Source organism: Toxorhynchites rutilus, chromosome 1, assembly GCF_029784135.1.
Source record: "Toxorhynchites rutilus septentrionalis strain SRP chromosome 1, ASM2978413v1, whole genome shotgun sequence".
Classification (NCBI taxonomy): Eukaryota; Metazoa; Arthropoda; class Insecta; order Diptera; family Culicidae; genus Toxorhynchites; species Toxorhynchites rutilus.
Window position 1 is genome coordinate 63,016,796 of NC_073744.1, and position 14,732 is coordinate 63,031,527.

The following is a 14,732-nucleotide window of genomic DNA, read 5'->3' on the forward strand; positions in this document are numbered from 1 at the left end:
CAATCGAGCGAGTGCTTACATGACGGTCTACTTGGATGATTTCAACGGTTTTATCGGTTTCCACGACGATTGGCCTACCAGTACGAGGTGTATCTTCGAGAGCCACTACACCAGAACGATATCGATCGAACCAACGCTGTGCTGTGCAAATCTTTACAGTATCGGGTCCATAAACTACACGAATTTTTTCGGCCGCCTTCGTTGCAGTTTTACCTCGCAGGTAGTAAAAACGTAAAATATGGCGAATTTCTTCCTTGGTGAACTCCATCTTTGACGCGCTATAACTTGAGACTGAAAAGGATAACCACAACACTGTTAAAACGACACTTGTAGCACAGATTGTCGTCTTTAAATAGCCGTATAGTATGACCCGATGCGATAAGTACAACACAAGATATGTTTATGTGTTGCCATAAATTGACAATATACGACATTTCTTTTTCCCCAACCTCCCCAATATAGATAGAAGAAGAAGATAGAAGGTCCACGAGAAATACATGGCGGAACTGTTATGCTTGGAATATCAACATGGGACAATAGAGCTGGGAACAAACAATAACTTTTTTTGTGTGTTTTCCGGAAAAGTGAAAATTCTCAAAAAGTTACATGAGAAAACTATGCGTAGAACGGCAGAACAGTGCTTATGAATGATTCTGGAGTTGTAAGTCACTTCCGCACAACAACTGGAGCTTTTCATTATTTCCAAGAGCATTGGTGATAGATTTTTAGAAATGGCCTTCGAAAAGAGTTGGAGCAAAGGAACGAAGCAGTTGGGTAGAAACGATATGTGCGTAAAACCTCACAACATTCAAGTTTCAAGGATACAATGAGACAATACGATCATTTGATTCTGATACAAACATTTGTATATTGCATCTGTAAGTCCAATGTGCATATTTTCTGCAATACTACATTTGAAAAATGACTTAAACTATTCCCGTTTAGAAATACGATGATCGATTAAAGTTGCTAGGGTGTCCCCGTCGTCGACTGTTGTTGTATGACATCGATGCCATTTGCTGCTCCCATTGACCACTCAAGTTATTGCGGGCAGGATGCATCATGTTATTCCGGTGTGATGGACCCTGCTCTGGGAACATGGAATGGAACATTTGGGGGCGGTCTCTAGACCATGGAGGACGGTCAGGTGGACAATCTAACCCTCCGGTTGATGGAAAAGAATTTGCTGCATATTCCGACGATCCACTGCTCTGACCGTTTCCATTGCTAGCTGTTGGTTCAGTACTCAAACGGGCCTGTTTCACGGGTGGTGGATGTTTAGACTGATTCCTGGCTTCTCGTTCCAATGTTTCTGTTATCTCCAACAGCTTTGCCTGCTCACTTGTGGACAACCGTGTGAAGTGTGCTTTGCCTGCGAAATCGGGGTTTTTGTTCAGTTCGGTTATCTGCTCGATCTTGGTCATGTTATTAAAATTAGCTATATTCTGTCGTGTCATAAACACATCCTCAATTAGTTGAGCCTTAACATCCACCGTTAGGCTATCGAAGGACGGTACTTCTAACTCTGATTGGTGGAATTCTGGCAGGATTCGTGGCTTTAGCACGGATTTAATGAGGTCGTCACTGATGAATTCCTCTTTGACGGTGAAATTGTTGAAGAACCTGGCATCGTAACCTACAAATGAAGAAAGCAACATAGAGGCGCACAATCTAAAACGCAAGTTGAACACATTCACCTCGACAGCAAGGATTTACGACGACAGACGAGTGAGACATTCGTGTAAGGTGGAGAGCGTCTATCAAACAGTCCTTGTGTTTGAAACATACAACTGCGGCATTCGGTGTCTGCTTTTGTACGTACTTTACTGTTCCGATTTGACTAAGCTCATCGTAGATTTGTTCCGTACTGAAATGGGGCGAAAGACGTTCGACCATGACGGAACGATCTCGTTCGACGTGTGGACATTCTTTTGCCAAGTGCACCAAAATGCGTTTTCCGTTGAGCATGCGTTGGTTGTACGTACAGGCCAGATCTGCGGCCAAGTCCACGTCGAATTTAACCCAGCAGATCTTGCTTGCGCCTTCTTGCAACAGTATTGCCCGATAGTCTACCACATTGCCACATTTCCAAAACAAATCTCGAATTTCCTCCATCGTTGTATCCGGCGAAACGTTGTTGATTTGCACTGAATGTTGAAACGAAGCATCACAGTTACTCGGCAACGGTTTATATCGCAAGCAATTTACCTGAATTGTAGTTATCGAACGAATCGAACGGGACGTCATTTTCATGATTTGGCTGTGTACGGAGGTCCATATCGTCCTTGAGATTCTCCTTGTATATAACATAGCTGAGATATTTCTCCTTCTGGCTTCGGAAGTTGGAGTTAGATATGTTCCGGGGTTCCCGCGCTTCGTCAGGATTCGGGTGGGTCAAATCTAGCCCACCTAAAAATAAAAGCATATCGATAGAAGCGTCATTAAATAATTTATGTACGACAGATGGTGATTGAATTAAAATTGTACTTCTTTAGCTCGACTCATTCAACCGTTTATAAGGCCTTTGAAACTTGGCAACGAATCGCTTCCAACTTCAGAGAACATATTCCTCACATGAGGAATAACACATATTTACCATTGATAAAAAAATAACTATTGGAACAGCGAAAATATTGGTGTCAATATAGTTACCCGTTAACCGTTAACTAAAAACACTGTTTGCCGCTGCTTTGTAAATTCACTTTATTACGCCTTATGCAAGAATCAAAAAAATATTTTTAGTGCAACGAGAAAACACATTGTTTTAATATAAACTGGTAAAGAAAAAAAATATCACAAATACACTATTTATTTTATTGAAAAAACTGCATGATCTCACACAGTAGATCCTAAATAGTACGTTTACAGTGAATAACTTAGTATTTTCAGTATTTTCTGCCGGCGCTCTAAAAACGCGGTTTTGTTACATAAAAATATCTCACAAATTTATATCGTACAATTTTAACAGCAAAAAATGAAGTATTGCCAGATATGTATAGAAGATTTTGTTCAAGTAAAATATAAGTGCAGCGAAAAAATTTTTTTTTAAGGTTAGAAGTGATAATTTATTGTTAAAAAAAAGAGAAAAAATAAAATCATTGGTGGCAATATAGACGCCGGTCCCCGTTTAAGGGTTAAACAACTTTGCATACTTGAAATATTCAAAAAAGAATTAGACTACTTTCCACTACTTAGACAAATCAATATTTTTATTTTTATTCACTAACGTCAACGGGTTTAGCCTTAGCGTCAACGGGTTAGTTATTTTCGAAGAGAAAACGATTCCTCTTTGATCTTTAAAAAATTTTTTTCAGCTAAATGAATCATTTTATTCAAATGATAAAATGTTCAAGAGTTATATGCTTTTTAATTATCGACTCGAAAACCTGAAAATGGCTTTGGAAAAACTACTTCGAAAACAGTCATTAGCAGGGATTAGCACTAGCACAAATCTGTATATAAACTGGTTCTCGTTCGGAAATCTATCAGGGCTAGAGACGAATGAACTGCAAATGTGTAAAGTCTCTATAATACAAGAAGAAGAAGAAGAAGAGGAAGAAATTCATTTAGTTGTGATTGTGAACTGACATGAGAATGATTTCGCTAGCTCGCCAAGCACTATGCTCTTCTCACCTAATTCTATTTCTTCTCTGCCGCCGGACCGAACAGAACCGCTTTTTTTTGGTAAAAGCAGCAGTTCAATTATCGAATGCTCACGATGCCGCTATTGACCGTTGATTCCAATTGTCGGGGGTTGGAGAGGGAGTATTATTTGCGCAGGGTATTTCCGAGAAGGAATCGATTCCTCCTTTCAGCGTTAATAATTCTTTTCCGGCGAAACGAAGTGGTATGATAATTACTTCGTTCGAAAGATGAAATGTCTAAGAGCTTCATGATAGTTACTTATTGATTGCTAAACCAACGGTAGTCCTACACCCAATTTGCGCTATATCACAGATATAACCCACTTCTAGTTTTCTCCTAATAAAAATGCTTGGTTTGTGTCATACTTACCAACGAAAAGCACTGCTTCATCATTTATGAATTTGATATTCCGAATACTCTCGAGCGGATCCCTCCTTCCTTTTCTCTGATATACCACGATCAAATTGGCTCGTTCATCATATGCATCGAATCGCATACCGTAGGTGACGACCACATTCTGTGACAAAACGTGATATATTTCGTCGCACGTAAGAACTAAGGCAAGAGAAAAAGAAATGCTGCTTTGCACGGTTGAAGTACGGAACGTATGATTAACTTACACGGACTATGGAATTTGACACTGAGAACCGATGCATCCTTCTCGAACTGTAAGGGAACAGCATCCATCCGATGTATACACAGCAGGCTGCCCTCGAAGTAGTGGTTCAGCTGGCGATACGCGTTCTCAGCATGTTTCGCGTCAATGAAACTCAGAAAAACCGATTTTCGCAAATAACAACTTTTCTCTTCGATTGGTTTGTAATCGATTACCGTTCCGTAGTTGTTGAAATACTGAATTAAATCCTCGGCCTGCGAGTCCCGGGGAATGTTGCCAACAAACACTGGAGTGAAAAATAGAGGGTTAATATAAACTCAGAATTGGATGACATAGACCGACTGACATTGATTGGCTTTATCGGGACCAAATCTTTCGTCAGTCAATTTGATCTGACTTGGATCTTTCAAACCAGCATATTTGCGCATATCCTCGATTGATTTCGTATTGCGGGGCTTTGGTAGTATCCATCTTTTCGGTATGGATTTCTGTAGCGGATATACGTCGATTTTAAAACGAGTAAAAGCCTGCCTCAGCTTAATCACTGCAATGTTGAGCGGTACATCTTCCTTGAGATCCACATACGCATAATGATGCGCCGGTTTATGGACGTCCTCAACCGTACCCTTACCCATTACTTTTTGGACCTCTTTCATGACGACCAGTTCGTCGGTATCTGGAAAAAAGTTTTAATGAGAAATAAAACCTATCGTTAAGTAAAGTGAAACTCATTACTCATATCCAAATTTTTCAACATCAGGCTTCTTCCCGAAGCGAAAAACTCATAGCTGTACGCGCCCTTAACCATGATTCGTTTGCCGCGGAATATAATATGGTTACGTTTTTCAGCTTCAAACATATCGGGTCTGTGTGCAAACGCCACATACGCTGCCGCTGTGGGATGATATGAGTCCCGGCTGCAGTGCACTACGATCTCTTGGATCTCCTTCCCGGGGAAGAGTTGTCGAATATCTTTCTCCTCGACGCATTTCGGCAGGTTCCCGATGAAGATACCTCGGTTTTTCATTGGGTGAGTACTTTCCGGTTGTGTTTCAGACGCGGGTGGTGTTTCCGATTCTGAAAAAAAAGACGGACTCAATTATGAAATCTCTGTAAAAAGTACCGTCATGCGGGGATACTTTCGAAGCTTTGATGTTTTTTAATGTTTTCTAATACCGTATGAGTGATAATGTTTGCACCATCGTACAAATAGGGTTCCCGTTTCACCTGTACAGACAATACTTTAGTGTTCTTCTTGCGTGCACATAAACTTTAATTCATATCATAATAGGCCTCGAGTTAAAGTAGCCGATCTCCTTAGTTTGACAATTACACCATGACGAAATGGCAGCGTATTCGTGATGTGTCCCACGCTCAAATGTCGCAAAAATACGATTTAATCACCGTGGTCTCCTGCCATCAACACCAGCTGCCTCTGTCTGCGCCGAAATTGGAGAACCTCCTTTCGATCTGATCATAGACTCGGCGATCGTAGCCAGGACTGCCAGTTTCTTGTCGAAAACCAGCGGTAGAGGGGAGACCCACCTGACCGCCCTTAGCAACATGATCCTGCAGCGGGTGGCGTACGCCAACCTCCCCCCAGTGGCAAAACAATCCTGGTTTGGTGCGAACGACTGGAGGTTCCCAACTGTTCTCGTCGAGAACGGTATTAGGGACAACTTTCGAGCCAGGGCGAGCTCGATCGGTCTGCTAGAATATTTCAAGGCCATCATAGCAGAAAAATACCGTCTCCACGAGATCAGATACTCGGACGGCTCAAAAGGACCATCGGGAGTTGGATTTGGGGTAAGCGATAATAATAATAGTCTGATTTCCAGCAAGAAACTCGCGGACATCTGCCAGGTCTTCTCGGCCGAAGTGGCCGGCATCTTCGAGGCAACTACAACTTCATCTTCCAAGCCGTTGTTGGTCGTCTCCGATTCGGCAAGCGCCATTGATGCCATCGGTGCGACCAGGTCCAAACATCCATGGGTACAGGCCATCAGGACGAACATATAGCCCGACACTGTGCTCATGTGGGCCCCCGGACACAACGGCATCGCAGGGAATGAAGCGGCCGACCAGTTTGCCGGAATCGGTCACACCAGACCGTTCTTCACTCGGGATGTGCCGCTTGACGATGTGAAGTTGTGGATCACCAACTTTTTCTGCACCTTTTGGACCGAAAGGTGGTTTGCAGAGAGGGGACAGTTCCTCAGAAAAGTCAAGGGCACGATTGTCAGGTTTGACGATGTTAAAGGAATGAGAGAAGAACGAATCCTGTCCAGATTGAGGACCGGTCACTGCTCGGTCTCACACGGATTTAATAGAGGACCCTTCCATGTACTCTGCGACCTCTGCCAAATCCACAACTCCGTCGAGCACTTCTTGTGTGGTTGCCCGAAATTCGATGATCTGCGAAACCTGCTTGAAATCAGCGGGAGTGTAAGAGACATCTTGAAGGACGATCCAGCAAGAGTAGCAGCGCTTGTCTGCTACCTAAAAGATGCCGAACTATTTTTAAAGATTTAGCGTCTGAACAATGGATCAGTCAAGAAGATCCTTGTTCCTTCCCCTCCACTATGAAGGGGAATAAGAACACGTCGGCATCTTCAACGGCACGGCTTCCTCTCCACTGGCCTGGAGCCATGGTCCGAGGACATCCATGCCATCTGGTCCAACAAGCAAACAGCAAGTTCTTTGTTAAGTCATGTCTCGCAAATTTTGATTGGATTTATATGTGTTTAATTTTTACGTCCAATTTTTATGTGATAATTTTATGTGCAATCTGTTCCCAACGAAACCTTGCGGCAATGCCGTCGATAAAGAGGCGAACCAGCCCAGGAGGCTGAAAACCTCTCAAATAAAGAATAAAAAAAAAGAAAACCGTGGACTTCGGTGAACCGTGAACAAAGCTTTAGACCGAGAAAAGAAAGAACTATCCGCGAAAGTGGCGGTAAAAGACGTGGCCGACGAGCATATAAACGTGATCAACAAATCAAGCATCTACTAGCCTTATGGTGTTTGGATTGGTGGCTTCCGATAACAAAAAAAGAATCCGGTATTTATTCTAGAAGGCGTCAAAGTAAACACAGAAATCTACATCAGGATTTCGAATAAATATGTACTTCTATGGATCAAAGAACAGACGGCCGGAAGCTAAACGTCGTAGGACTCCGTACCACACCTCGAACCGCACTCAGAAATAATTACATGATCATCTGCCGTTCTGGGCGAAGGATATGTGGTCGCCATTCAGCCCCGATAGTAATCCACTGGATTACTTAGAACGCTCAGAACGACGCGTGATAGCTGGCATCACTGCTTTTATATAAACAAACTACATTTTCTGGTTGTGTTTTTCCCGTTGGTTTTGTATTTTGAAGTAGAACTACGTCCTTCAGGAAGTGTGCCAAATCAGAAAACAGGTCACGTTTTTATGAAATAAAGTTAACTATTTTTACAGTGAACGAATTCTGATGGTTTGCATACCAATCGAATCGGTCATTCTCCAAGATTTGTTTGATATGCTATATATTACAATGCCCTGATCCCTAAATGGTTTAAATTAATGAAAACTGGAAGCATTTCCATTTTTCCATACATTTCTTCTGCCGATTTGTATGCTCTCCTTCCCGTACCGTACAAAACGAACAACTAATACGTTCGTTTCTGTCCGTTTTCAACTTATTTGGTATGAATAAGCCATCCGCGATTTGAAAACACACCTCTTCTCGTTTGGGGGTCATCGGAGCAACATCATTGCCGGCGAGCTTCGAGCGGAAATGGCGGGGAGTGGGAATTTTTTTTCAAGAAGTAGGAGTATGGAGTAGAGTTTCTCTTTCCACAAGGGCCCTTCTCAGGGTTAGGGGTGAATGAAAAGAAGAAGTTTAAAACCAAATAATGAATGGAATGAAACCACAGTTGCGTGCGAGCTAGCAACGAGCGGACATCATTTATGCCTAATGTTGATTTTTCTTTATCAAAGTTTGCTTTGATAAAGAAGGGGCCAGCAGCATACTGGACATTTTTGTGCTAGTACGGATATGGAAGAGAATCCAGAATTTTGAATTACGGGCATAGACTGCATGTATATTTCATGGGAAGCATAATTCCTGTAGGAAAACTTTACTGTTGCATGTTCTGGGTTTCGATCCCATCTCAAACGGAGTATAGGAACAAAGGTGTTTATAGTTTGTGATCGATATCTGAATGGGAAGAAGTTGGCAGCGTAGTTCAATCGTTGATTGAGCTTTGGACGATTCTCTTCATCAAGAATTTGTTGTACAAGTTGAGTGAGCTTTGGACGATTCTCTTCATCAGGAATTTGTTGTACAAAAACCCTGTTACGGACCCAGTTTAGATAGCAGGACCGGCACTAAATAATATTTTTGAAGCACAAACAAGCGCATAATAAATATGAAGCACAACAGACGTATTTGCCTTCCAATTTAATCACTGCCAGCAAAAAGGGACTGTGATTCTCCTTTCCTTCTTTTCTTAGCTTCTAAAGATAAGCGCGCCAGAGTCTTATGACTCAATCCAAGCGAGAATTGAGCAAAATAAATAGAACGCTAGGCGTGGAAATAATATTTTAGTGCTAGCAATTAGGTAAGACCAAAGGCGAGTGCGTTGTATGGGCCACACGAGAAGTGATAAAAATTGTATTCTTAGGTCTAGTCCTTTATCGCATGAGCGCGAAGAGCAGAGAAGAAATAGGACGCTAATCGCATGTGTTTTAGCGATAAGCGGTACATAATTTATATAGGGTAAATGATCTTGGTTTGTCCGATTTGGGGTGTTTTTACGTAACTAGTAAATGCAAATCGATTTGGGGTGTTTTTACGCAACTAGTAAATGCAAATCGATTTTTATTCATGAAAACCACATATAATCGACATGAATTTGGGTTTGTTCAAAAGCCCCAAGCCTCTAGTTGCTAATTCTACCATTTTTTGCGCCAAGCGGTTGGCATAGAAACCATGTGGACAAAACAACATTATCGAATTGGACAACTCATGATCAGAATTAAGTTAATCAAAATGCGTTAATTCAATGGTTTTACTATGTAAATCTGATACAAATGGTGTACAAGCATGATGTTCACAATATTTGTAAGTGTTATAATCCAGAAAAGATCTAATACGTTCCAAATAATCATCTGGTGATCGATTATTGCGCTCGAATGATGGGCGCATTGACACTAATAGAAAGTGTATTTTATAATCATTCAAAAAAAATTTGTGCGATTTGCTCTTCGTGGTCTGCCTTGGAGGGACCCTCTGAACCTTCCTAGATACGAAGATCGTTGTGATCTTATAGGGCTTGAACGGTTATCCTTGTGTCGTAATGTAGCTAAACCGATATTTATTTCCGATCTACTGCTCTCGAATATCGATTGCTGCGATCTACTCAGTAGTCTTAATATAGACATTCGTCGTCGTAATTTTTGCTCCCATAACTTTCTTCGTCTCTCTGTTGCTCGGACTAATTATGGTAGAAATGAACCTGTCAATAGTATGTGTAGGATTTTTAATCAGTGTTACAGTGTTTTTGATTTTCATTTATCTCGCTCAGTCCTCAGAAAATTGTACTCTCGTTTATGTTAAGTTATTATCATTTTGATTTATATATATATATATATATATATATATATATATATATATATATATATATATATATATATAAAATGGTGTTAACGTTCCCTGTGGAACTTTTGCCGTCTCAACGTGTACATTAACTAGCGTAATTTATTAATACTTAGTTGAGATTTCTTAAGCCAAATAGGACGCTTTGAATATATTCCGAGGGGCGAGCTACTACTACACCATGTATGGTTCCCATCTAACCCGAGTACAACACCTCGGAATTATACTGGATAGTGGACAATTCTATCGAATTCATTACCACGATATTGTTGCCAGAGCCAATCATCAATTGTGCTTCATATTCAAAATTGCCGACTAATTTTGAGACCCACTGTGTATTAGGTCTCTGTACTGTTCACTTGTTCGGTCAATATTGGAATCGAATTTAGTTGTATGGTGCCCCTATCACGTCACATGGATCGCCCGTATTGAAGCTATACAGAGGAAGTTTGTTAGATACGCCCGTCGAACCTACGAGGAGCGTTATCGTCCATTGCACATTCAACCACTTGCAGTTAGACACACGATCGATCATGCTACATTTGCTGCTAAATTATTTGTAGGAGAAATTGACTGCCCTCCATTGCTGGAAAAAAATCGTTTCCTTCTACGTTATTGAACTACGTGATCCATTGATAATGGGCCTGATTACGAACGTCACTTCACGGTGAAAACGGAATAAAATGCATACAAATTACATAGAATTCATTTCGTTTTCACCGTGAAGTGACGTTCGTGATCAGGGCCAATGTTTATAATCAGAGTTTAGAGTTGGATATTGTGTGGAAATTATCACGCTCCAAACCAGTCAACGATCCAGGGTAATTCATCTCGTTTAAAATAGAATTTTTTTCCGGAAATTGTAGCCTTACGTTATATACGTACGTACCTTCATCGGACAACTCTATGAATGCGCTGGGCTGGCCATCTGGTTTCGTGGTAGAGGATGACGTGCCATCTTTTGGAGCTTCATCAGAAGCAACGCGCTTCGATATTACTTTATTGACTGCAGCTTCGTTCTTCTTGAACAATGAATCTATGTGTTTTTCCGCTTCAGATATAATCTTGGTTTTGGTGGTCGTGAAGGCCGGTTCAAAATGTGTCCTAGTCGTCGGCTCAACATGTGTTTCATAGTCTCTCAGTTTGATCTTGGTTTTACCGGGCATTGTGGCTGTGGAAAATAAAAAATAAGCAACACAATCACTGATTATACGCCAAACAAAACTCACCTGGCATCAATTTCTTTATAACCAATGTTTCTCTATTTATCATAAATCGATAATAGTGTGCCAGAGGAACAGCTGCTTGACTTTCGAAACAAATCATCCATTTCTCGTCGAATCGCTCGAGAAAATTTATCTCTCCACACCTTCTGAAGACTTTGCAGACGTCGTAATCTTTGTAATCTGTAACGAGAGCCAGTCAATATTCCCATCCTAACAGTCTAACAAACAAATCCATTACATGGGGGAAATCCGGACACAACAATCGACGTTTTGGATAGGGCATATTTGGCAGCATGATCAATAGTCATTCTAGCCTTACCCGGTGCCATGTACAGTTTCAAGGTTTTACCGCGCACCATTGTATTATCAAATCTATCGATAAACAAATCCCTGTCGTCGTTTCTTTCTGTGCACAAAGCCAAAGTCACCGTTCCATTGGGGGTAGGCGCGATTTTGAAATGGCGCACAGGGCCTACTCTCTCGAATTCAGCTTTGTATTTCTTGAGGGGTGTATCTGGGTCCAGTTCAGGATAATTTTCCACCATCACAAAAGGTTTCCTGTATTTGATATCCTTCATGTTTTCTATCACCTGTACATGATCCACTGGATTCCAAAGAAATTATCTGGTAGTTCTTAATCGGTTCAAACTTTATAGTGCACCTACCTCTATCATCCGGACCGACTCTAGAGATTATATAGGGATCACCCATTAAAATTTTCTCTACCCCTAGCGCTTGGTAAGCCCCAGAGACTGCTGCAAACTGAATATATGCTGCACAACCCGTTTTGATGACAAATTTTATTGCTCCGCAGGATTCGAAATGTTCATAGATATCCTCTTCGGAACATTCTGTGGAAAATAATGGAAGCTACACAGAATCACTGAATTGACTATGTTGTCTCACTTACCGGCGCATAGATCATCAATTCGAATTACCGCGGGATATTCCAGCTGGATCCGTTCGATTACGAGCGAAACCCGGAGGCGCTTTCCATTATAAATTTTGCCATTAGTACTCTCTATCGCCTTTTGCGCTCCATTTTTGCCTTTGTAGACAATTCGTGCGTGATATAAGTGATTGTGAGTGCGCCATATGTTCATATCCGTAATGTACCCATGGGCTCTAAAATGGGTGTACAATTTAGACGCAGCAACAGCGCCCGTATTGCCAACGTAAATTTCGTTCGGTTCAGCCGTAATGATAACATCCCGCTCGGAGTCATCTTCATCGTCTTGTTCGGATGAGTAGCCCACTGCACCGTCTTCTTGTGTTATTACTGCGAGAGAAGGGGGTTTTCATTCGTCGGTGTTGTTTCAATCTGCGGTACTAATGTTTACTTACTTCTAGACATCGGCAACGTTAGGTTTGCTGCCTAAACAGTACAAATAGCTTTTTTTTCTACGAGAAGCGAAACTATTAAACAAAATCGGTTTTCACTGTAGGTCTTATTTTGAAGGATAAATGCATGAATGACAGATCAAATACACAATAAATAAAAACTGCTCAAAATTGTCGCCACTCAAATTGGCGGCATTCGCAATGACGGCTAGAGACGTCGGTTAATCGTTCGATTAATTCGAATAATGGAATATCTGAAATTGTAATCGATTAATTTTGTATCAAATAATTTGAAATCAAAATATGAATACATCGAATAATTGCAAATGGTTAAATATTAACACAGTAGCCATTTAGGCGTAAGAGTTTTCTATATGTTCTTCCATTACCCAGCTAAGACTGGACAGCGGAGAGACAATTATTCGAAATCAAAATATGAATACATCGAATAATTGTCTCTCCGCTGTCCAGTCTTAACTGGATAATGGAAGAACAGATAGAAAACTCTTACGCCTAAATGGCTATTGTGTAAATTTGTACCATTTGCAATGGTATAGAAGGGAATACTCTAACGCCGAAAAATGGCAACTGTGTAATGTGCTAATTATAGATATGATAAATATGTGACATGTACACGATTCAAATTCGGCTCTGTTACAGCTAAAATGCTAATGAGCCTAGATTAAACAAAAGGGATAAAAAAAATCGAATAATTGTCACTGTAATCGCGATTAATTAAAGAAGGAATCTTTCTCAGGTTTAATGCATTTTTAGGCTAAGAATTAGGCTATATAATTTTTTTTATCCAACATTTTTCATCCAACCATCTAACATCGACAACCCGATAGATCACGCGACCAGAATGACAACGTGATACGTGATTATTTCAAGAAATAAATATTCGTTCGATTAATCGAACATTGAAAGACAATTATTCGAAAGAATCAAATATTGAAAAATGCCTCAATGATTAATCGATAATCGAATAAATGAAAAATTTAGACATCACTAATGACGGCGGTATGGTGTCGACATCTAGGTACGACAATAGTTTGTGTGAGGCAAACTATTCGGTCAGCCATTCCGTGCCAAACCGACATAGATTTTTTTCAAATTTCAAATTTTCGTAGTAGTAGCAGGGGATAGTAACTTCAAGCAAAAAAGTGGGACCGATTCGAGATTGCTTTTATGTAAACAGTGAACTTTTTTTACACTCTAAAATTTGCACCGACTTGCACTGACAACTGAATGATATTGTCAATTTGTGCGAGATGCCTCTAAACAGCTGGTAATAAATATTGTTTATATACAGTAAGTTACATTTAATGCGACGTTTAGATTATTGGACAGACGTGTAATGTGACACGTTTAATTGGACATTTTTGAAAACATCGAGTTCAGGGCCCAAATTATGGCGCCACATTAAAGCTGCCTCCAGGCGTAGACACTGTACCACTCGCCAATATTCAATTACAGGCCAAAATCACCTCCAAAGCGACACTGAGTGGCATATCGGCATGTCGTAATAAATTTAAATAACTGTATTACATTGTTATTTATGTTCGCATCATAAGCAACGAACACCCATTTATTTTCCACTTGCAACAGTATTCAGGATGATTGGATGGATGAATATACGACTTATACATGATAATTATAATAATTATTATAGATTTTTGTAAATACATGTATGTTTGAAATATTACGTTAAAATTATTTTTAACTCCGAATATTTCCGGTTTCAAGAAAAGTGAAAGTTAGAGTTGCTTTTTTTATTTTAAACTTTTATGAACGAAAGATTATCTGTATGCCGATCTTTGGCGTTCTGATAAACATAGTGACAAAAATAAATTAGTTCAACTGCGTCATTCAATTGCACTTAACTCAAAACTGTAAACATGAGATTATGAACTTGACAAACGAAGCTGCCAAGTATGCCAACCCAGCGAACATTAAATCGTATAACTATCGTATATAGAGCATCGAATATCTGATATTTTGTGTGGTATATGATGCGCTCAAATATCATATACAGTAAGCTACCTCTAATCCTCGGTATATCGAGAATTAGAGGTAACTACACAGTGTCGCATTAGAGGGGATTGGCCTGTAATTGGACATTCACGATGATAGTGGTACAATGTCGACATCTGGTGGCATACTTTGGGTACGAAACTCGATGTTTACAAAATATCAATTATGAAAATGATGAAAATGTCTAATTATTTGTGTCCCATTACAGGTCTGCTCAATTAA

The 14,732-nt window shown here is 40.3% G+C and overlaps 1 protein-coding gene across 1 annotated transcript; it reads right to left on the reverse strand.

Annotated features, from left to right (window-relative positions):
- Positions 1–843: 843 nt before the first annotated feature.
- On the reverse strand, positions 844–12,615 carry LOC129762421 (uncharacterized). Its single transcript, XM_055760656.1, has 13 exons — positions 12,480–12,615; positions 12,046–12,414; positions 11,801–11,986; positions 11,374–11,739; positions 11,139–11,315; positions 10,799–11,080; positions 4,997–5,338; positions 4,608–4,937; positions 4,266–4,547; positions 4,015–4,200; positions 2,209–2,409; positions 1,698–2,147; positions 844–1,636 (listed from the first exon to the last, which is right to left on the reverse strand). Exons 1-13 carry the CDS (start codon positions 12,487–12,489, stop codon positions 942–944), a joined length of 3,876 nt encoding a protein of 1,291 aa, XP_055616631.1. The 5' UTR covers positions 12,490–12,615; the 3' UTR covers positions 844–941.
- Between the last annotated feature and the right edge of the window lie 2,117 nt (positions 12,616–14,732).